Genomic DNA, 23,622 nt, shown 5'->3' with positions numbered 1-23,622 from the left:
CCCTGCTGGAGGAGGGCAGTGTGAATAAGCTGTGCCTGATGAGCCCTTGAGGGGAACTCGTAAGAAAGGCATTTGAACATCTCCTTCTGTAAGTCACCTGAAGAGTTTCTGGTCAGAAATGAGGTCAGGGAGAGGCTCTAGACTGACAAACCTCTTGTGAGCACTGGTTGGTTGGCTATTGCAACCTGAATTTTTTCTGGGGAAGCTTCAGGAAAGAGCAAATTTCTGCATCTTTCCTTCCTCCTTCAAAATTAGCATTGAACTGTGAAATGGTGTGCTGCATTAGGTGTGAATTACAGCACAGCCTTAATACAGCTCCAGTGTTGGGTACACCCTTGTCCCATCATGCATTCAGAGTTTCCTACTGGGGCCATCCTTTTGTGGCTGGAACCTCAAATTCCTGCTGTGAGGAAGGGTCTGACCCCCCCAGAGAGCTGCAGGCTGTTCATGTCTGTGACCCTGAATGGCTCTGAGAGACAGCAGGATCCTGTGGGAGCAGGACAACGGCTGGAGAACAGCTGGGGGGTCATTGGCATTCCATGCACTCTCTTGAGATGTCCTTTTTTGTCTTCTCTCCTGCCCCAGGGCCGATGCAAGAGACAGTGAAGGATTTCTGGAGAATGATTTGGCAAGAAAACTCTGCGAGTGTTGTCATGGTCACCAACCTGGTGGAAGTGGGGAGGGTAAGGTGCCACTCCCAGTGTGTGAAACCAGACCAGGGCTGTGTTTAACACAGAGCTGCTCCTCAGGAGAGCTCAGCAGCAAAATACCTTTTGCTTCCTGCAGGAAGAGAATGAATTCAGCCACTTTGGTTTTTTTTTTTTTCTGTAAAATGCTGGATTTTGTAATACTTAGCTGCTTCCCTTCTAGACTAATAAGGATGGTGTTCCTGCTGTAAGTCTGGGCTTTGGCAGAGTTCTACACATTTATACTAGCTCAGAAGCTGTCTCCTTCCTCTGTACAGAAGGAAAAATGTACTTCTGTAATAGTTATTCCTTATCTGATGACTTGAATGCTCCTCTGAAAATCCAGAGGAGGGAGGATGTGTGACTGGTGCTCCAACTGCCAAAAGACCTCTTTGCATGAGAGTTCAAAACCTGGAGTTCCTGAGGTCGCTCTTCCTGGGGGTTGAGGTTTTTGTGGATCCTGAGACCACCCAGCAGTGCTGGCCTCCTAAACAGCCACCAGTTCTCTCTCCTGGACTGACCTGGAGCAGACATCACTGTGTCAGCACCGAGCAATTCCCAAAGCCCATCGTGGGACCAAACACGGATTAAATCAAAAGTTGTAGGCTGGACCTCAGGAAATAAGCAGGCAGAATGTCTGGGGTGGCTTTTCCCAGCATGGTTTTTGTTTTAGAGATGTTCTCAGCCAGAAACTGGAGTTATTAAAAAATTTTGTCCTGATGTTTGTCACTTTCCATTGCTTTGGTACTAAGAAAAATTTAAATTCTCATTTACTCAGAGCCATTAGTAATTCAGCTGCTTTGTGTTTGATTTCCCTTAGATCTCATGGTTGAATGCCAGCTGCTTCTGTTCATTTATTACTATTTATTCTATTTTACCTTCTACTGACACTTCAGTTCCAAATAAATGCCTCTATGTAAAAGAAAAAAAAGCCCAAACAACAAAAACCCACAACAAACCTACATTAATCATATTTAATATTTATAAAACCCCTTTCAATTATGACTGGAACTGGAACATGAAGCCTGCTTTGCTGCAGCTAATTGCTTCAGCTTTAGGTATTGTTCCACTCTTCATGCTAGAGCATTTAATAACCTGATAGTCTTTGTTAGCCTAAATATCCCTTCTGGAGCTTCACAGCCTTGCTTTTATTTCTTTTGGTGGTTTTGCACATGGCTCCTAGAACTGGCTAAGCTGGGATATGTTTACCTGCTCAGGAGATTTCTCTCTTGAGCCTTAGCTGAAGTCTGTCACAGCTGGTAAAATGCCAAGTTTGTGTCCACATCTGATAAAGAATGCTCAGAGTCAAACAAATTTAGTGTCTCAGCACGTATCCCACAATCCCCATGAACTGAAATTCTTTGGCTAAACAGAGTTGAGAATTACAGGAGCAGTAGCAAAGATTTTTCTCAAAAGGGATGGTGGTGGTGGTGACTGTCAGGTGTTCTGTACATCTGATATGGGCCAGGCACGTATGGAAATCCAAAGAAGATTTTAAAAAAAATCTAAATGCATCCTTTCCATTTGTATGGACAACAAAGGGAACTTTAAAAAAGTCCTGCCTGTGTTTTCTCTGTATGGTAAAGGAATTTTGATCTAATTTATACAGTTAATTTTGGCAACTGCACATCAGAAGAAAACCCAATTTTCATTGGCTCCAGCTTGAAAGTGGAGGAAAATGTAGGTCAGCTCTGACTCAACTCGAACCAGTTCCTCTCAATGTTTTCCTTCTGCCCCCAGGTGAAGTGTGTTCGATACTGGCCAGATGACACAGAAGTCTATGGAGATATTAAAGTCACATTAATTGAGACAGAGCCCCTGGCAGAGTATGTCATACGTACCTTCACTGTCCAAAAGGTAAGGAGGTCTTCAGGCAGCTGAGCTTGTGACACACTTCATTTGTGTTCAGAAACTCACATCCAGAATGCTCTTGGAGATGGGAGCTGTGCTATTTGGACAGGCTTCACTTCAGCAAACTAAATTTTTGACAGGGATTCCATTTTTGGACAAATGATTTTACAGGAACATCTTGATGCAGCCACGAAAGTAGAATCCACAGTGCATAAAGTTTAACTGCATCCAAAAGGCAGCAGATAGCTGATGCTATGCCAGGAATAATAACTGCCTTGTTTCACAGTGGCAAATGGCAGAGGAAAAAAGGTACCACTTAAACTGGATGCCAGATAGGGTCCCCTTTCAGCAGAAATGAGAATATAATAAGAGCGAGAGTACAAAAACTATCCCCAAACCAGCAGAATTTGGAAGATGTTGTTACTTGTAATTAGAAATTGGAAGTGTAAGTGTCAGAGTATTCCAGGTCTGTCCAAATTACTTTCCAAACGCCCAGTAAGTGGTTTTAAAGCTTTTCCAAAATTCCTGCTCAATGAACTTCACCCACGCTGGGAATATTGTTTCAGTTTTCTGATACATCAACTCCATATTTCATTAAATCATTGAAAAACTTGGTGAGAAATGCTAATGCCAAAATCTGATAGGCTAGAGGAGCTGCTGCTGGATTCCACCCACATTTCCTGCACAATGAAACACAGCTGACCCAGGGTTGTGGGTCAGATAAATATGCGATTTTCACATACCAGCAACTTGCTCTCTCCAGAAAAGATGGTTCTGGGTACCAATTTCTGCCCCTTTTCACTGCCAGCAGTATCTCAAACTGAGAATTTTTGGCAGGAGGTAGCAAAAAAATCTGCTGTTACCTGGGGCATGCCTACTCTGAGCGTGTTCACTTCCCAGGCTCTTGCTTCAATGGCTCAAGGAGGATTTAAGAGTGAATTTTTGGTGGTTTATGGCTGAGGCCACCCTGATGAGGTGGGTATGAGGTTGGAACTGAAAACCTGCACCCACCTTCCCAGCCCTCAGGTGAGCATTACCCACTTCACTGGGAACTGGAATTTGGCTGAGAATGTTTTAGAGTGAAAAGCAGATGGGGACACGCTTGCACGCACAGCGAGAGCTCAGTGCTCGTTACCCCTCTGCCCGAGGGAAGGCAGCAGGGAGCAGAACACTCTGATTGGAGTCTGATGGAAGAGAAACAGAGGCTGTGTTGTCTCCTCAGAAAGGCTACCATGAGATCCGAGAGATTCGGCAGTTCCACTTCACCAGCTGGCCGGACCACGGCGTGCCCTGCTACGCCACGGGGCTGCTGGGCTTCGTGCGCCAGGTGAAGTTCCTCAACCCCCCCGAGGCAGGACCCATCGTGGTGCACTGCAGGTAGGCCAGCTCTCCACCTGAGCCCCTCCTCCAGCTGCTTTTCCCTCTTTTCTTCTCGCCTGGCAATAACCAGCAGCTGTTTCAGGGTATCGTCTGTGTGCCTCGCTGAAGCGTGGATGGACGAGTCTTCTACTAATTAAAGTTGAAAAGAGGGTTTGTTTATTTATTACAGCTCTGGACACATGCAGAGTTATTTCCAAAGGGTCACGTGCTCCTGCTCTATTTTTCATATAAAAGGTTTGATGTCACTGTTTAATAAGAGATAACACAAAGTCATCAGAAGGCTAAGTGGCATTGGCACATATCTTTATCTTTCCTCAGAACCACTCCTACACTGATCAGTACAGGTGGACCTGATTGGTCATTTAATGCATTTAATCAGGTGAAATGCATTTAATGCATTTCACCTGATTGACTAATTAACGAGATGCCCATTTATAAACAATCTTATGAGAATAACAAGAAAACAGATATTAGGAAAACAGCACCCACAGGTTGTTTTTAATAATTGGCTATCATTCTTTATCTCCAGCTCCCTAAAGTCTCACAGGCCAGTTCTGGGAAAACTTACCTAGTTTTCTCACTCCCTGACCTGGTTGTCACAGCCAGTTTTACAGATTCAGATGGTTTCCAGGACACCTAATACATAATCATTAACTCTGGTTTTGTGTTATAATTAGCTGAATGTCCATTAGGGCTGCACAATTGTCCTCTTTAATTGGGTTGGTGGGTTCTGAAATGGGTCAGTGGGTTCTTTGAAGAGGAAGTAAGACCTCTTCCTCATGGTAAACTCTTCACCTGTGTCAAGTTGGCAGGGCTTCTTGGCTTGCTGGTCACAGTCCAAACCTCTTCTCACTCTTAGAAGCCAGTGGTATTTATGGCTCCTGCACTCTTAAAATACTTCATGTATCACCTGTCATTCCCCACCTGGTATCAATTAATTTCCTTGTTAAGCTCTAATCACAATGTATGATCTTTGCTAACTACATTTCTAACTTAACCCCCTGATTTATTTAAGCTCTTAATTAAAATATATCATTTTCACTATCTTAGTTGCATTCCTAGCTCAGCCCCTTGACTCATCGCCAGGAAACAAATGTTTTTCTTCCCTAAAGTGGCAGATCTGGAGCCAAGGTGGCATGGGTTGAAGATGATGGCAGTAGGTCAGAGAGGGTCTTTCAAATGTAGAAGACCCCACAGTGGTCTGTGCTCTGTTGGATGCTCAGCAGAGCTGGAGAAGTGGTGAAAATCTGGGACAGCCATTCCAGCCCTCAAGCCTCATGTGGCAGAACGGACACTGCCCACACAAAGGTAATTTTAAAGTAGCTTTGCTTCTCTGTACCCACATCTGCTGCAGCTCAGCTTTGTGCCAGCATTAAAGGCCTTACCTGGTCTGGTGGAAGGTGTCCCTGCCCACAACAGGGGAGTTGGAACTACTCCATCTTTAAGGTCCATTCCAACACAGACCATTCTATGATTTTATGTTTTTATGGTCTGAAATATTTGTCTGGCTGAGTCTGACAACCCTTGGGCATCTTGGCTTCCTGAAAGCCCAGGACTTGGGTGGGAATCTCAGATTAAAAACTTCCAGCTAGCAAAATTCCAGTGGCTTCCAGCTGGCAAATAAAAGGAGTTAAAGGTGTTCAAATGCTACAAAACCAGAGTTTGGATTTGTAGCAGCAGCTGAGTCTGCAGGGCTCAGGGCATGTGAGAGCTAAAGAAGATGTGGCTTGAGCACAAGGCTAGAGAGCAGGGCTGGCTGTCCCAAAATCTCACCCCTAATCCATCCACAGGGAATTGCCTCTAGCTCCCACTCTGTGTTTTGAGAAAGAGAGAGAAAATGCATCCCACAATGACTTTAAAAAGGAAAATCAATTAAATCTTATCTTTTCTAAGCAGTTTTGGATTGGGTGGGTGTTTTGTTTTGTTGGATTTTTTTTTTTTTAGCAAGCAGTGAGTCAGTTTTATAATCAAGTAGAGCTAAGCCTGAGGAGTTGGCAGAAGAGATTTCATTTACAGAGGAGGGCCTGAGTTTGCTGCTTTGGTGCCATGGTATGGGGCTGGCCCTGGAAGGTGTCTGAACCTGACTCATTGTCACCAAGAAACCAAGGAGAGATTTTTCATCTTTCCCATTTTAATGAATAAATGCCATTTCCTCTGTTATTTATCTGCTTTTGAATTTTAATGACTTGCTTTAAGTGGTAATTACCAAATTCTCCCCACTGATGCCTGGCTGGATAATATCACTGTTCGATATTTATGAAGTGCCAGGATCCTCTAAATATAGAACTGTTAAAACTATTTGTTAAAATTCTGAGAAGCTGAGAGATAAAGGGAGAGGAAATGCCACTTATTCATTAAAATTCTGCAAATGAAAAATATCTTCTCACTATTCAGCAGTTGATTAATCTGGTCCATTAATTTATGGTCATTCATATCTCCTTGCTTTCGGCTCTGGGGGAGTTTTCAGTGCAGCTGAACTTTTCCTGGTCTGAGCAGAGTTCTGCTTCCTTCAGAGTAATGTGAAGAGACTTCTCCTCTCTCCATCCTTCACACCTAAGCAGCTTGGATGATTTCCCAGAGGGGAAGGAGGACACAATGAGGTTTGCAGGAGATGGCCTGGTTCTCACAAGCGGTGGGGAGCTCTGAACTGAAGGGTTCCAGCAGCCTCAAGCTCCTTTCTCTGAGATTTACAATCCATACCTTCAAACCACCCTCCTCAGGATCCAAACTCCTCTGGGTTCCAAAGGGAAAAGAAATGTTTGAGGTGGAGGGCTGAGCTCCTTTCATCATGCCCACTGGAGTAAATGCATGCACGCCTTCTAGAGAGTCCCAGGGAAGGAAACTCTGGAATTGTGTCTGCTCTCCCCTGTGTGATGAGAGCTGACCTGTAAAATTATAATGAGTGTTTTTGCAATATTTTGTTGATGTTCAACAACACAAAGCTTTTGTTTCTGCTTCCCTTTCAAGAAACACGATTTCCCCTCATTCTCTCAAATCCTACAGCAGAAAAATGAATCCTACAGGGAACGGGAGCAGCTCCCAGGAGGAGACAGCAGTGTGTGTGCTGCTGTCATTCTCTCCTCCACAGAGCCCTGCCTCTCCAGAGCCCCTTGGTCCCACAGATCCTCCTGTTTTTCTCTTTTCCAGCGCTGGGGCCGGGAGGACAGGGTGCTTTATTGCCATAGACATCATGCTGGACATGGCAGAGAACGAGGGCGTGGTGGATATATTCAACTGCGTGCGAGAGCTGCGCTCCCAAAGGGTCAATTTGGTGCAGACTGAGGTGGGTGCCAGCAGCTCTCCCTGCTCCAGGTGCTGCTTTCCTGTCAGCTTCTCTGCCAGCACTTCATGAAGTCAACACTGGCTCGCTCTGTGCCTTGATTATGCAGAATTTTGGTGGCCAGACATGCCCGGATTTGCACTGAATCAATTCACTGGCAGCTACTCGGGGCCTCCAAGACAGGAGGGCAAACCTTGGAGTTGAGGTCTGTGCATTGCTGATTAATTTTATTCTCATAGTAGGAAAAAAGAGCTCCTGAGTCCTCTCATGACTCATTCATAGGAGCACTGCAGGCTCCAGTAGTACCTAGTGTGTATCAATTTCAAGCTAAGCAAACAAAACATCTCTGGGTGCTGATTAAGCAAGGTGCTCCATCACACAGTGTCTGGCAGCTGCACACACTCCTGTGGAACCATTGCACAGGTTTTATGTGTGTTCCTCAACCCCTTCCCTTCCTGAGGGACAGGAACAGAGTCTGGAATGGAGAGGGGCTGTTAACTTTGTTGGACTTCCATATTTACTTTAGGGAAAGAGTTTTACCCAAAATACCCAGAACCCAGAAGAAACCTGTTAAATTGTATATTAGGAAAAGTTTATTCATTTAAAGGGGTGTGCAGCCCTGGCACAGCTGCCCAGGGCAGTGGTGGAGTCACCATCCCTGCAAGGATCCCACAGACATGCAGTTGTGGCACTTGGGGACATGTTCAGTGCTGGATTTGGCAATGCTGGGCTGGACTCAGTGATCTTAGAGATCTTTTCCAGCCTACACAATTCTGTGCTTCAATTCTGTGACCATTGCCTTGTGGACAGAGAGGCTTTACACCCTGATGTCCTCCTCAGCCCACCCCCATTTTGTTCCAACATTCCTGAGAGTGCCAATCCCCCATTTTCCTTGTAAATCCAAAATGAACACGTGAGACCTCACATTCACTGATGGATGAAATATGCTCCCAAAGCTGTCACACAGCACACTGTGTAATTTGTCTCCACGTGAAACAGAGCCAAACATGCATATTGGGCATGACTTAAGAACAAATGAAGAGTGGTATTTCATGATCTGTATTAAAAATGTGATTTTAATATCTCCTCCCCTGTGCAGGAGCAGTATGTGTTTGTCCATGATGCCATTTTGGAGGCATGTCTCTGTGGCAACACAGCCATTCCAGTCTGTGAGTTCAGATCCATATATTACAACATCAGCAGACTGGATCCACAGACCAATTCCAGCCAGATAAAAGATGAGTTTCAGGTAATTTCATATGTCTCAGTCACTGCAGTTGGTGCATTGAAGGTGTTTAATCAATTTCTGTGTGTTTCTTCGTGATTTCCAGCAGAGCAGACAAGGGGGACTCTGAGCCAAGGTCTGATTTAGGTTGATTTTTGTTGTTGTGCTACTGGGTCAGGCAGAGATTTGTTTTTAAGCATGGACTATTCAGCCTTCAGCAAGGAAAAAATTGTCCCCATCACTCCAGTAGAGCAAGAGTACTAATTTTCACCCATAATGTTGTACTTATTTTAATGAGTATTGTGTTGTTCGTTTCCTTCCATAATTTATACAGAAACATTTATGCCTCAAGGTGCCTTATTATCCATTCTTGTGGCTCATATGGTGCTCCCAAGCTTTGACAATCAACTTGTTGACAGCCTTCCACACAGGAGAGAGTGGGAGCCCAGTGAGCGTTATTTTGGCTAGTGCTAATTTTCAATTAAATGTGAATGAATCCCTCAGTTCACTGCAGATGTTTTGCCAGGTACCTGGTGATGAGACCCAAAATGATGGAGAGCAAAACTTACAAGTGCTCCATTAGTGCTCTTTGCCCAGGGCAAGCAACAAAATAGGGGCCCCTCCTTTGTTTGCTGTCCCTGTTGCTTACCCCACCCTGGTAAATGGGCTTGGGACACTCCAGCCATGGGCCCTGTGCAGTTGTTCCTCTCACAAAGTGGAGAATTCACCCAGAATTCTGAACATTGAACTAACTTTTCCATCCTTATTCCCCATGAATCCATAATTCTTTACTGGGAGGGTGGGCAGGCCCTGGATCCCTGGCAGTGCCCAAAGCCAGACTGGACAGGGCTTGGAGCAGCCTGGGACAGGGGAAGGTGTCCCTGCCCATGGCAGGGGTAGAATAGATGGAATTTAAAATCTCTTCCAAACCAAAACATTCAGTGGATCTATAATTTTGAGCCAACATCAATGTAGGGAAAATAACAAGACTGTGGGAAATTTGGGGCAAGGTGAGTTTGACAGGAAAGAAAGAAACATCTGTTATTTGTTGAGGCCACTCACAGTCAGAGTAAAAAGGTGGAGATTGCTTTAATTGCTTTTCCTCTCCCAGGAAAGTGTCTTTTGCAGCAAGGGGATGTCTTTTGGGATTCCCCAGCCTCTTTTCCTCCCTCTCTGTGGAAAGGGAGAATGTGTGTCCTTTATCTGAAGCCTTACAGGGAATCATCAGGGTTGGTACAGTGAGATAAAGAATGTGGATCCCAACTGATGGCAGCTCAATTAAAAACAGATCTGGTTCCATCAAGTGATAGCAGGCCTGTAAAAGTGTTTCTGGTTTGACATGAAGGAGTCATAGCTGAACTTCATCAAATGCTGTTTAAAAAAAAACACTATTAAAAAAACAGCCACTGCTTGCTGGGTGTATTTTGTCATGATATGAGACAGGATTTGTCACCTCTGTGCTTGTTCTTTTGAGCTGCCAGGGGCTGGCAGCTCCTGTGGGAAGGAACTGCTCCACTGTGCTTTGCATAAGAGGTTCAGTGTCTGTCTTGTTGTAGAATCTATTTTTACAGGATTTTGGCTCAGAGCGTTCCTCAGCCCTGATTGTCTGGATTTAATGCAAAAGCTGGTATCTCTGCTGCAATCTTTAGGAACCAGTTGATGTAACTATAGATCTGTGCTTGCAGTTTGTGATATTTAGGTCCCACTGGCCCTGAGGAAAGGCTGGATGTATTTTTCATGCTCTACATGTTGTCTGGACATACAAAACTCTCACTCTGGAGAGTTTTTGTAATCTGAATCCGTACAGGAACAAGGGAGAGAGGGGAGCAGCATAAAATAGGCAGGAGTAAATCACTAGCAAGTCACCTGCCTGATTATCTGCTCTGTCAGAGATCTGAGATTTCGTGTTGTTTCCCCAGCCAGACTCCCTGCTTTCCATCTCCAGGCAATGTAGAACCTGAATAATTTAGAGCAACTATATTATTTCAAGTTTTAAACTTTGACACATTCTTTTATCTTGGATTGTTTGACCTTCCTCTTTTATTCATTCATAACCCCTCTGTGGCAGAAGTCCTGCTCTTCAAAAGTTTCTTTTGTTTTGTTTTATTGGCCCCTAAATATTTTGTATTCTTCTGGCTGCAGAGAGTTCACTGTTAGACTCCATGGGCTTTGCTCAGGAAGGGGAGATGCAAAAGTGGAAATACAATGACATCAGACAGCCATTGATCTACCACCACTTAAGCACTGGTGCTAAGATGCATTCACTTTGATTTCTGAGTTTTGATCCTTGCTGACCAACCTGGACTGGTTTGTCAGGAGGCCTCCACAACAGGGAACACAAAAGTAAAATAGATTTAAAGAAACACAGTTTGTCAAGCTGTGGAAGAGGTAGATAACAGTCAAAGACTGACAGCAAGGCCCCAGAGATTAGGCATGACTATGTAAATGAAGCATCCTATGTGTCACTTCAAAAGGAAAGTAGCAATCTAAGTAATATATAAAACAAATAGACTTTTCTGTTATAAAAACCTCCAAATGACATTTTATCTTAGGTTTTTATAAGATAAGTCAGTAGTTTGAGGAATCACCAGAGGCTCTGAACAGTCTGAGCTGCTGGGTGGTCAATACTCAGGGTATACCTGCAGAGGACCCACCTGAAGAGGGGAAGGATTTGTGCTTCCTAAGGATGGTAGAAATAGGAGGAGGTTTCACTCCATCACCAGTTCAAAGCTGCATCTTATACCTGTGACACCCATTTCCAACCTCCAGGAAAGAGCAGGAATGTTATTTAGCTGCTCTGTGGGTTTAGAGCCAGAAGTGTTTGGGAGGTGTACAGAGCTTTCAGTTTTTGCTGGAGCTAACAATGTTTGGAAGAGTTCCTCAGGACAATCTGCAAAACACGTGTTATAACAGCAACAAGCTCCTTAGTGATTCTTCCTTTTTATCTCTGGGATGCCAAATGTTCTGAAGCTGAATAACACAGAGCCCCCAGGCAGGTACAAAGGAGAGCCCTTTATTGCAAAAACCAGGCCTTTCTAAGCAGTTACCCTGGAATCAGTTACATCCCATTTAAGCACAACAAATGTAATTCAACCAACCTCCATAAACCACCATGTGAGCACGTGATGGTTCTAGAATTTGTTTTTCTACCTGTAATTCAACTCAGTCACTTTCCCATAGCCCTTTTCTACTTAGCTGAAGGAGCAGGCCTGAGCCATGGTTTTATAAGGGTAACAAGGCCCTTATTTTGTAAGTTTTACATATATGCAACAGCCAAAGCTCTGCTACTCTTGAGTCCCTTTAAAACAAATATATTGTGCATATGGCAGCAACTGACAGAACCAGAGCACACAGCCTCAAGCTGCACCAAGGGAAATACAGGTTGGATATTGGGAAAAAGCTTTTCATGGAAAGGGTGATAAAGTTCTGGAATGTTCTGCCCGGGGAGGTGGTGGAGTCCCCATCCCTGGGTGTGTTTAACAAAGCCTGGATGTGGCACTGGGGGCCAGGGTTGAGTTGAGGGGTTGGGGCTGGGTTGGACTCGATGATCTTGGAGGTCTCTTCCAACCCAGGGATTCTGTGATCCTTGGGAGTGAACTGCAGGGCACTCAGGCTGTTTGTGTCCTTGTTCCCCTGTCCTTGCCCTGCCCAGACCCTGAACATCGTGACGCCGCGGGTGCGGCCGGAGGACTGCAGCATCGGGCTGCTGCCGCGCAACCACGACAAGAACCGCTGCATGGACGTGCTGCCCCTGGACCGCTGCCTGCCCTTCCTCATCTCCGTGGATGGCGAGTCCAGCAACTACATCAATGCTGCACTCATGGATGTAAGCACTGCTCTGGCACACCCAGCACGGCCTGCCATGAGTTTATTCCCTCTCATGATGCTTTTCTGGTCTCGGGACTTCTGCTGCTCACAGTGACTCCCCCAAGATGGGTTAGAAAGTCTCTTTTCCCAGCCTGGCTGTCAAAAAAGGAGTCAGAACTCTTTTGTTCTCATTTATTGTTTCTTATCTATAAAATCCTTTCTCTGGCCTGCCGAGGTCTGTTCAGCAGGTCAGACAGAGGCACTCTGCCTGCCCCCAGGGCGGTGTCATCTTTTTATGCTAAAAACTACATGTACACTATTTACCATAACTTCCCAATACCCGTCACCTATGTTAGACAGTGAGCTTCTACTCTAAACCAATCCAAAAGTGCCAGCATCACAGCAGAAGATGGAGGTGAAGAAGGAGAAAGGCTGGACATGCTCAGATTCCTCCATCTTGCCCCCTGAACCCCCATTCTAAACCCCCAAAAATCTATTTTTCACCCCATGGCAAACTAATTATTATTCTACTTAGACTTTTGTGGCTTGCAGATCTTCATCTAAGGTTGATAATTTTTCCATGGGTCATAATCAAAGTCACAGGTGTCTTGGGCTCTGTGCCAGGGTCTCTGAGCCCCCTGGCAGAGGTTCTGGCAATCCAGGACAGCCAGAGGGATGTCCTCAATTCCGATATTCTGGGAGAATGGATTTAAAAAAAAAACTTAGCTGTAATTTCTGAGTCTGGTATCACCAAATTGGGCAAAGCACATGAATTTTCTCTTTGTCACCAAAATATGTCCTCCAGAGTATGACTATCCCAGGGAGTGGTCACAGCACAGCCTGACAGAGTTCAGGAAGCTTTCAGACAACATTTTTGGGCACTCTCGGGCATGGTGCTGTGCAAGGCCAGGAGTTGGGCCCCACGATCCTTGAGGGTCCATTCCAACCCAGCATATTCTGTTACATGCTCTTATTCTGTGATCACACATCCTAGTGCTGCACCACATTGGTAGAAAATATTTTTGCAAGGCCATCCCTCAGAGTGCAGTCTGAGGCTGGATCACAGAAAAGCAGAGGCAGAAAAAAGTGGGGGACAGCTCTTCCCATACATTGGTTTTGTATCCATTGGGAAGAGAAATGTTTGCCAGGTCAGCTGTTTGACAAGGATAATTTACAGCGTGGAGCAAGTGATTGATATGATCTTCTGCAGTTAAGAATGTGGGAGTGCAGGGATCAAATGTGCAAAATATTTTCAGGCTAAAGGATGTGAGTTGAGCTGATGTGACTCTGTCCGAAGGCGTTTTCCCTCACTTTGTTTATAGCTGGAATCTCACAGCACGGGTCATTTGAGGAGGATGAATTATGTTGATGGCTTCTTTTTGCTGTGCTGCCTTTGGACACAGATGTCTTTAAAGCTACTAATTATTGCAGTTGCAGTGTGTGTAAATATGATCCAGGGTGAAATTCCATCTTTTTTTTTTTTCCCTGGCAGCAGCAGGGTCTCTGTTTTTTAGTTTTGTCTGTTCTGCTGTCTTTGGGAAACAGCGATACTGTTGCATTTAAGATACTCAGTCAAATGGTCACAGAATGTATTTTAAATTTTTTCAGCAAGATTGTGATGTTTTCATTGTAAACATGCCTAAGGAAACTTGTTTTTTTAAAGTGTGCTAAGTGGTTTTGCACATCTGCAGAAGCAAAATCCAGTCTTTGGTTTTTTAGGGATTGGGAATGTTTGTACATTTGAGCCCTCGTTTCCTCAAATCACTTTGCAAATATTTGGGTCCTTCCCCACAAAATTCCAGTGGATTAATTTATTTTAGTACAAAGCAATTTTTCAACTGGCATTGAAATTCACCTGCTGTGATGTTCTCTGGCTTTCCTTTATCTTTCCATAAAGGATTCAGGAACTTTTGGGGACAAAAATAATCACAGGGGAACAGCCAGAATCCTACATTTTCATAGCTGTTCTTGCTGAGGTGTGAAATCTTGTACTGAGCAGGGACTCTTAGAGGACACCCTCCATCCATCTCATATTGCCCTGGAAGGAGCAAAACTGTCCCTCACCCTCCCCTAAAACAATGGCACATAATCCTTAAAAAATGAGACTTAAGTCACATCATGAGTCAAGTCATGAAGAAGGGATGATAGATTTGTGTTGAATCCATGGGGTTTGGAGAAAAACAAGAATTGATGTGTCCCTAACATCATCATTGCCCCATAATCCCACACATGTTCTCCTGCATGAGTAACTCACACCTCTGTGTCAGTTCCCTCTGAAATAGGACAGTGAACCTGGTTCCTCACCTGTAGCAAGGAGCTGGGCAGGGTTACTTTTTCTCCTAAAGGCAAACCCCACAAGCACAGATGATCTTCAGCCAAGAATTTAGCTACATTTGCTACTGGCATAGCATGAAAAAAACACAGCAGGAACTTTCTGGTGTTTAATTAGGAGATAAACCTCAATATTTCATTTGCCACCACTGGTCTGTTATTTCACAACTTTTTGACCCATTCTGGTGTTTCTAGATGCGGAATGCAGAGTGGGGAAAAAAGACAAAAGTCCATTCTAGATGAAAATTTCCCAAGAAATAATTTCATTTTCCTTCTCTGTACATCACTTCCCATCACCCTCCTCACACCTGCACACTCAGAAACCCCTTTTTCCCACCACAGCCTGCCCAGCACTTCCACTCACATCTGCCTCACACAGAGGAGAAAAGGCAAACCCCCACAAAGAGCAGCTTAATACTTCACAATTTTATTATTGCTTCACTTTAAATCCAAAATTTTATTCCGCCGGCGGGTTTTTTGGTGCTTTTTTGTTTTCTTTACCCCAGAATCAGTGTGCCTTTTGATTCAAGCCTGCTTCACAGATGTACAGCACAAAGGACTGTGCAGTTTCCAGGCTCATTTAAGCCTTGCCTGCCGTGGTTGGGAAGAGATAAAGTTTTCAGCTTGTTGCCTTTCAACCCAAACATTCATTAATTCAGCCCTGCAGAGGTTGGGAGCGCAGCTCCACCCTTCATGCTTGGGGAGACTGAGGTCAGGGGGCCTTTTTGAGGTGAAAGAATAACAGCAGAAATTAAATGCCAATGTCTCAGGCTCTGAATGCTGCCCCAGGAGCTCATAAAGGATGGCTCGGATCCAAAGGTGCCACCTCTGTCACGCTGCACCCCCAGGCAGCCCCAGCAGACGGGGCTAATCCCTCCTGGAGCTCCTCGAGGTCACTGCAGCACAAAGGAGAACATTTGCTTCCAGCTGTTTCCCTTCCAATTATTAATATTACTGCTAGTCGTAGTAGTAGTAGTAATAGCAGAATTAGCATTATTTGCTGAGTCTCAAAATATAAATAATTGATTTGGGTAATCTCTGCTCTTGTGACACTTCTTTAATGAAATGTCTTTATTGGGAGCAAAAGAATCCCATTACGAGGCGTTCATTCATTGCGGGGCGATAACAAGGAGCAGGAGATGTGATTTGTATAATCTGGTTAAATGGCTCACACTGCCTCCCCACAGCCTCCTGGGTATAATATTCCTTTGAATAAAAGTTGATTGATTTTTTTTTTCTCTTTTTTAACTAATCTTACTCTTTTGTTAGAGCCACAAGCAGCCTGCTGCCTTCATTGTCACCCAGCACCCCTTGCCCAACACCATCACAGACTTCTGGAGGCTGGTGTTTGACTACAACTGCTCCTCCGTGGTGATGCTCAACGAGATGGATGCAGCACAGGTCAGTGGCTCTTCATTCACTCCCTGCTCAGCTCCAGGGGGTTTGCAGAGAGTCCCTGCTGCCATTTTATTGGGGTGGGTGCCCTCCCACCCCAATAAATAAATGAGGGGGAGCTGGAAAGTAATAGGTGATGTTTTGGGGTTCTAATGGAGAATACTGCCTGGCTTTTTGTAAGCTAATTCTTATTGGAATCAGCAGGAATCATAGAAGGGTTTGGATGGGAAGGGACCTTAAAGACCATGATGCTTCAATGCCCTGCCATGGCTGGGTCACCTTCCACCATCCCAGGGTGCTCCAAACCCATCCAGCCTGGCCTTGGGCACTGCCAGGGGTGGGGCAGCCACAGCTGCTCTGGGAACCCGTACCAGGGCCTCACCATCCTCACAGGGAGGAATTCCTTCCTGCCATCCCATCTAATCTGCCCTCCTTCAGCTTAATGCTGTTCCCCTTTTTCCTGTCACTCCACACCCTTCTGGAAAGTCTTCCTCCAGCCTTCCTGTAAGCCCCTTTTATGTACTGGAAAGTTGCTATAAAGTCTCCTTATTTATTATATAAATAGTTTGGTATAAATGTATGTAAAATGTAGTTTAAGGTATCAACAAGTTTTTACATATATACTTCATATATTACAGAATCAGTTTGTGTTTGCAGGCCAAAATTTCCCTCTCAAACCACTTTCTCCCATTTCATATTTTTGTCTGTGTTTGGTTCAGGAAAATGCTCCCTACTACAGCCCCAGGGTGATTCATGTTTGCCTTTTTCACATGGCATTTCCAGAAGAATAAAACCAAGAGAGCTGAAATAATTTGAAGGATCTTTCCCCTGAGATTTCCAGTATGATTCTGTAATACTGAGAAATGGGCTTTGCACAGTTTGAGGATAATATAGACCTTTTATCTCTTTTTCTTTTCCTTTTTAATTCCATGTCTAAGTTGGGTTTTGGCTACTGGACACAGCATTATTTTCAGAGTTTGAGCTTGCCAGGGAGGAGCTTTTGCCATTCCTTCTGCCCTGGTGTCTCCTGCCACCTTGCTGATGAGTGGCAGAGGAGACCAGCTTTCAAAAAGGTATAATCATGCAATTTGTGTGGAGAGTACATTTGGCATGGCTAATTCACCCATTACAGCCCTTGTTCAATGAGAGGTGCCCTCAGCAGTTGGTACTTCATGGATTCGTTTTTAATTTGTCTCTTCCATTTGTCTGACCACACTTGAAGGCAGTGAATTGTGGGTCTCTTTTTTGGATGGTGCTGGAGAAGCCAATCACCCCAGTCCTTAAGGGGATATCCCATCAGGGGAACTCCCATCCCAGCCCCAGTGACAGCTCTGTTCAGCAGTGGGCTCTTCTGGTCTGGTGCCCTGCAGGCTCCCACCACTCTGTGAGGAACCAGAGGTTCTCTGTATCTTCTATTTTCCTCTTCCATCTCCTTGATTCTGCATCTTGGCATTGAATTCAGTGACAAATTCCACTTTTTTTCCTGACACTTCAAAGCAAAACCCATAATTTTCTGGAAATGACACACTTTCTCACACTCAGTTCTGGGAAAACACAAACCTTTCAGCCCCAGCCAGCGTTATTCTTGTGACTCTCTTCCTGCACAAAGCTTAGGGTTTTTTTCCTAGCAAAGTTTTGCTGCTGTGATGTGGTCTGTAGGCACAGGAAAGGGGATTTGGCAGTGCATGAAGTCACTTTGACAGTTTCTGTAGCACGGTGTCACCTCCCTCGAGAGTGCAGCCAATGCCAGAACACCCAGGTGGCCCTGGAAGTTAAGGAGGATTTTAAAGTTTGTATTTTATGAGCTACCAGGACACTGTGAGACAGTTTGATATCAGTGAATCATTTGGAGTGGAAAAGACCTCTAAGATGATTGAGTCCAACTGTTACCTCAGCGCTGCCAAGGCCACCACTTACCCACGTCACCAAGTGCCACATGTACATGTCTTTTAAATCCCTCCAGGGATGGTGACTCCACCACTGCTCTGGGCAGCTGTTCCATTGCTTGGCCACCCTTTCAGTGAAGAAATTTCCCCTAACAGCCAATCTAAGCTTCCCCTGGCACAGTTTGAAGCTGTTTCCTCTCATCCTGTCCCTTGTTCCTTGGGAACAGAGCCTTCCCCCAGCCTGGTTGCACCCTCAGGGAGTTGTGCAGAGTGAGAGGGATTTCCCCTGAGCCACATCTTCTCCAGGCTGAGCCCCTTTCCCGTCTCCCTCAGCTGCTCCTGGGGGCTCCAGACCCTTCCCCAGCTCTGCTGCCCTTCAGACCACACACAACCATTGTGTGATTGAGTGGCCTCAAGCCCAAGATCAATCCGGATCTCTCTGCAGGTCCTTCCTACCCTCCAGCAGATCCATTGTGGAGAGGAGTTCTATGGAAAAGAACTTGGCATTGTGCCTGCACAACAGTGTTGTCATTCCCTGTCTGTCCATCAGTGCCTGGTGCCACGCTGTGCCCTGAGAACAGGGAAAAGGCAAATAAACCCCTGTGGAGGTCAGAGCACACAGCAGGGAGTGTTCAGCAGAGTATACACACCTGTGTGTTTGGACAGGTGGCCATTCTCAGACCTGCTCTGGGAGAAGCAAATTTTCCATCCTATGGAACGATTCAATCTTTTTTCTGCTTTCCACTGCACCTTGAGGTTGTTTGCTAAAGCTCCTGCTCGGCTCACATCTCCCTGCCTGAGGGACAGATGCTTTGAGAGGAGATCACTAGGCAGCTTGAAAGTCTGAAGGAAGAGTAAAGAAACCCTTCAAAGGAGTTGCTTGTGTGGTCTTGGCTAGCTTGCTTAATCTTGAAAAACTAACAAGGGCAAAGATGCATGAGATGGTGTGAATATCCCACCCAATTTCAATCCTATGTGATCAAAGGAAGAACAGGAGTGCAGAATTAATGCAGCCGCATGCACACACTCCACGTTGTTGCTGGCAGTGATTGAACTTGAAAAGCTGGAGATCAAGTTCAAATGAGCATCTGGGGGTTTCAAAACTTGTACAAAATTACACTTGAAAATAGGAAGGGGAAAAAAAAAAGCCACAAAGAAATACAATCTTAGCAGAAACTGCTAATGAGATCTCATGCAAAATATTTTTGCGTCATGATCTATTTCCAGCTGGATTTTAAACCCTTAGATTGTAATTTGTGTGCACAGGGTGTTTTTTTGTCCTTTCAACTCAGTAATATCAGCACAAGAAAAAGACTCCCAGCCTGCTTCACAAACTTCAGAGGTGCAGTTGTGGTTCACCCTGAAACCAGAGCTGCTCTTGTGCTCTCAGAACAAACTCACTCTCCTTCTCACTGGTAGAGCCAGAAAACGAAAAAGTTCATCTTACAGAAAAAAAGAAATTCCAGTTTGTTAGAATTAAGATTAATTTTCTTGGTGCCTGTACTATTTCCTCATTTTTACCAGATCTCTGTGATTCCAATTAAATTTATCTACAGACACAAATCTTGAAATGTTCCTGTAAAATCTCTACCCTTACAGAAGCTTCATTTCTCAGCCACCTTTCTGCACTTCTAGACCCAGAATCCAATCAGTTCCAAACTCTGTTCATACAAAAATAAAGAGGAAGAAAATTCCAGGCCCTAAAATACATTTCTTTTTTCCTTCATATTCAGGATATAAAATGTTTTACTAAGCTAGAATGAGATCTTGTCTGAACAAAGCCACAATATACAAATTGCTGATGGATTTTGAGCTGGTTATGGATCCAAAAGGAATGACTGAATACGTTAATAATTAAGATTTCTGTTTGGTGTTGTGTTTTTTTTCTAGCTCTGCATGCAGTACTGGCCAGAGAAGACGTCCTGTTGTTATGGCCCAATCCAGGTGGAGTTTGTTTCAGCAGACATTGATGAAGATATCATCAACAGGATATTCCGGATTTGCAACATGGCCAGGGTAAGAGAGGAGAAATACTACATTCCCTAAAACCAAATTTTGGCTGGAGGAAGAGGCAGAGCCAAGGCTTGTGGTTTAGAGATGCAGAATCTCTCACCTAGGAATAAAATTCCACTGCAGCTACTTCCTTTAATTAACATTTAATCAGCCTGCATTGCTAAAGGACTCTTGGCTGAAGGCAGCAAGTGGATGATATGAGCTGAAAATCTGTATTTAAATGGTGAGCATTTTTCTGTGTATATTTGAGAACAATTCATCACTTAGTGGCCAATATAAAGCCATCACTATTGCAGGAAATAAACTGGGATGGTGTCAGCAGCTCTCCATCTGTCAGCTCCCAGGCAGCATCTCTGAAGACAGATGCAATGTTTACTGGCTAGACTGGGATTCCCAACTGCCACTGCTTTCCCTATAAATAAGCAACTGCCATTTCTGTAAGCAGCTCTTTGTCTGTGTCCCTCAGCCCCAGGACAGCTGAAATGATAGAAACAAAGTTTATCTGCACACTGAGCCTTGGCAATCCGGCTTCAGGGCTGCAGGAAAGGGCTTCAGCAGAGGATTCTTCTCTCATTAGTCATTTCCCAGATTGATTATGTTTCCTTTGTTGTTCCTCTTTAATTTTTTTCTTGTCAGAAATGGAAGCCGGCTCTGCAAATTATATTTCCATGCAGTGTAACCCATCGGTGTCTGCATGGTCAGAGCCTGTGCAGCCCTTCATGTGTGACACTGCAGAGGGAACAGCCAGAAACTGATAAACTGGGTAGAGGGAGACACCGATAAACTGTGTCCCAGGGAGAGCCTGGGGGTGGTCAGAGTGCTCAGAGCAAGGCTCTGTGGCTCTCAGATGGAGCTGGCCCCTGGAGTCAGATGCACCATTCTCTCTCCCCTTCATCAGAGTCACCTTTGATTTACAAAAAGAGGAATTTCCTGGCTTCCCACAGTACCCCTGACACCCAGAGCTCTTAATAAAACCCCCTGCAAATAATCCTAACCATTCAGTGCTGATGTGCAGCTGAATGCTGCCCCTGCCAGCCCTGCCCATCCCCGCTGCAGCCCCTGAGCAGCTCTGTGTTGCAGCCGCAGGACGGGTACCGCATCGTGCAGCACCTGCAGTACATCGGCTGGCCGGCCTACAGGGACACCCCTCCCTCCAAGCGCTCCCTGCTGAAGGTGGTCAGGAGGCTGGAGAAGTGGCAGGAGCAGTACGACGGCAGGGACGGGCGCACCGTGGTCCACTGCCTGTGAGTAGGGCTGGGGGGTGGCGGCAGGCTCACGTGTTGTGGTTGTGGCTCTGGAAATCCGGTGGTTTGCCAGGCTTCAGCTGGGGGAAATGGAGTTAAAGTGCATTTATACTTCCAGCTTCATTTGTAACTACATGTACTTCTGCATGCTTCTACTTAATTTATAACTTCATGTACTAACTACATTTATAGTAATAACTTCAAGTTGAACGTTGTATTGCGTTATCCTGGCACAGGGATTTTGCTGATTGCAGTGAGAGATAGCTCCAAGAGCCTTGGTACGTTGTAGGTCTCGTGTCTGGGGCGTAGACAGAGCTGAAGCAGCCCTGCCATGTAGCCAGCTCTGAGCACAGAGCTGCTGTGAGCCCAGAGCAGGGGTTTGCAGCACTACAGTCCCTGAGCTCCCCTGTCCCCCACTCCAGGAATCCCTTAGTCCTTCCATCCCTGCCCCAGTTCTGCAGGTCTCTACTCTCACAGACTCACAGAATGGTTTGGGTTGGAAGGGACCCCAAACACCACTCAGTTCTAGTGGACACCTTCCACTATCCCAAGGGTGCTCCAAGCCCTGTCCAACCTGGCCTTTGGGCACTTCCAGGGATCCAGGGGCAGCCACAGCTGCTCTGGACACCCTGTGCCAGGGCCTCAGCACCCTCACAGAGGAATTCCTTCCTAATATCCTGTCTGTCCCTGCCCTCTGGCAGTGTCTTGTCACTCCATGCCCTTGTGCAAAGCCCTCCTCCATCTCTCTTGGAGCCCCTTTAGGCACACAAACCCTTGAACATCAGCCCTTACATTGAGACCTTCCACGTGACAGCAATCTCCCCGTTAGAGACCTGTCCAGGAGGTGTGAGCTGTGTGTGCTCTCCCTCCCTCAGCCTCACCAGCCCCTGCCTCCCCTGTCTGTCCCTCTGGCAGGAACGGCGGCGGTCGCAGCGGCACCTTCTGTGCCATCTGCAGCGTGTGTGAAATGATCCAGCAGCAGAACATCATCGACGTGTTCCACATAGTGAAAACGCTACGGAACAACAAGTCCAACATGGTGGAGTCGCTGGTAAGGCTTCTTTGTGCTCATTCCTCACCCAGTGTGTGTGCAAGGCACTTCAGGATAGGTAAACAAATGTCAAAATTAGTTCAGGATGAATCAGAATGAATGGGAGCATGAGACACCAGAGTTAAAACTGCTCCTGTTTTAGCATGTTCAGTGAATCTTCTTCTGAGAAGAGGGGATGCCCTGTGGCAGAGTGATGCACCCTGCACCCCATGCCCAGCTGCCTCAGGAGGTCAAACCCCACAGAGCAGTCACCATGGCTGTGGGAAGAATGGGATTTGTCCTCCTGTCCATGCAGGGATTTTTCCTCATGTCCAGCCCAGTGCTGGGTGCTGTGACACATCTTGAAACCAGGAAAGGAGAACAGTCCAGCCCCCAGGCCTGGCTCCCTGCAGCCCAGGAGATTAAACTGTCCTCAATTCAGTCATCTCCATCCATCACTCTGAGCTCATGCCTCAGAAGCAAAACGTGCAGTGAGGGCTGGAGGCAAATAATGAACGGTCCAGACTGGGGCTGTCTCTTTGAGTGCTCTTCTCTTCCCCTGACAACACCATCTCCCAGCCATGCTTGCTCAGGATCACTCAGAAACACAACCAGTGTTTGCCTGCTCCTGCCAAAGGGGATAAGAAAGAGGGAGGAGGTATTTCTGCCTGTAGGACGAGGCTCTGAGGAATTTTCCCACATCCTGATGCCGTTCCTTTGTGTCCTCTCTTTCAGGAACAGTATAAATTTGTATACGAGGTTGCACTGGAATACTTGAGTTCCTTTTAGCCCAGCGAAAGGAGGGGACCCCGCGATGTGCCAGACCCCAAACTCTGGTGGATGCTTCTCCCCTGTCCCACACTGGAAGGCAGTAACAAGTGTGGGGAGGAAAACTTCTCCTTCCTTCTCAGCAAGAGACTGAGGTTGCAGAGACCTCGCTGGAAGGAGGAGGATGCCTGTGTGTGCTGCTGCCTGCTTTCTATGGGAACATCTACTGCTTCTTAAATAACTTACTGTAAAAATTAGCAACGTGGGAGACAGGCTGAAAGACTGGACTTTCTAATCCCCTCTGACTTCTCTCCTCTTTTGGATTGTGTTTTTGTTCTGCTTGCTGCAGAGTGGGGAAGGAATGAAACCCTTAGGAAATTCTCTTTTTAAATGTCTCCTTTTTAATTTATAATTTTGTTCTCAAATCCCAGCCTTTTAATTTTTTAATTTCATGCAGCAGTCATTTGGGAAAAATGAGATAGCCATAGGGGATACATGAAATGTTTCATTACAATTTGTCTACCTTATCTGTTTCCTTTTATTTGTTTTTCCTAATGAAAAGGCCAACACACACACACACAAAAAAAAAGACTATGCTGGAATTCTCTTCCCAAATGTAGTCCCTTTAAGCATGAAAATAGATGGTGGAGATGAGAAGCTGGACATGGATCCACTGCCTCCACAGAAGTATTTCCTCCCAGTTTCTGCTCGACTTCAGGGCTGTGC

At 45.5% G+C, this 23,622-nt stretch overlaps 1 protein-coding gene across 1 annotated transcript in view; it reads left to right on the top strand.

Moving 5' to 3' along the window:
• The window catches only part of PTPRT (protein tyrosine phosphatase receptor type T), a gene marked incomplete at its 5' end in the record, with an annotated part of 453,063 nt that extends 430,083 nt beyond the window's left edge, over positions 1-22,980 (top strand). The window contains 11 exons of the mRNA XM_084218107.1: positions 586-683; positions 2,427-2,543; positions 3,760-3,914; positions 7,065-7,200; positions 8,297-8,446; positions 12,075-12,248; positions 15,830-15,961; positions 19,732-19,857; positions 20,935-21,098; positions 22,014-22,149; positions 22,864-22,980. Coding sequence (XP_084074233.1) covers positions 586-683; positions 2,427-2,543; positions 3,760-3,914; positions 7,065-7,200; positions 8,297-8,446; positions 12,075-12,248; positions 15,830-15,961; positions 19,732-19,857; positions 20,935-21,098; positions 22,014-22,149; positions 22,864-22,917 — 1,442 coding nt within the window. The 3' untranslated portion in view covers positions 22,918-22,980. The remainder of the gene's footprint in view (positions 1-585; positions 684-2,426; positions 2,544-3,759; positions 3,915-7,064; positions 7,201-8,296; positions 8,447-12,074; positions 12,249-15,829; positions 15,962-19,731; positions 19,858-20,934; positions 21,099-22,013; positions 22,150-22,863) is intronic.
• Between the last annotated feature and the right edge of the window lie 642 nt (positions 22,981-23,622).

This window comes from Fringilla coelebs, assembly GCF_963513975.1.
Source record: "Fringilla coelebs genome assembly, chromosome: 18".
In the NCBI taxonomy this organism is placed as follows: Eukaryota; Metazoa; Chordata; class Aves; order Passeriformes; family Fringillidae; genus Fringilla; species Fringilla coelebs.
The sequence above is the reverse complement of the archived record's forward strand: the minus strand, read 5'-3'. Positions and strand labels throughout refer to the sequence as shown.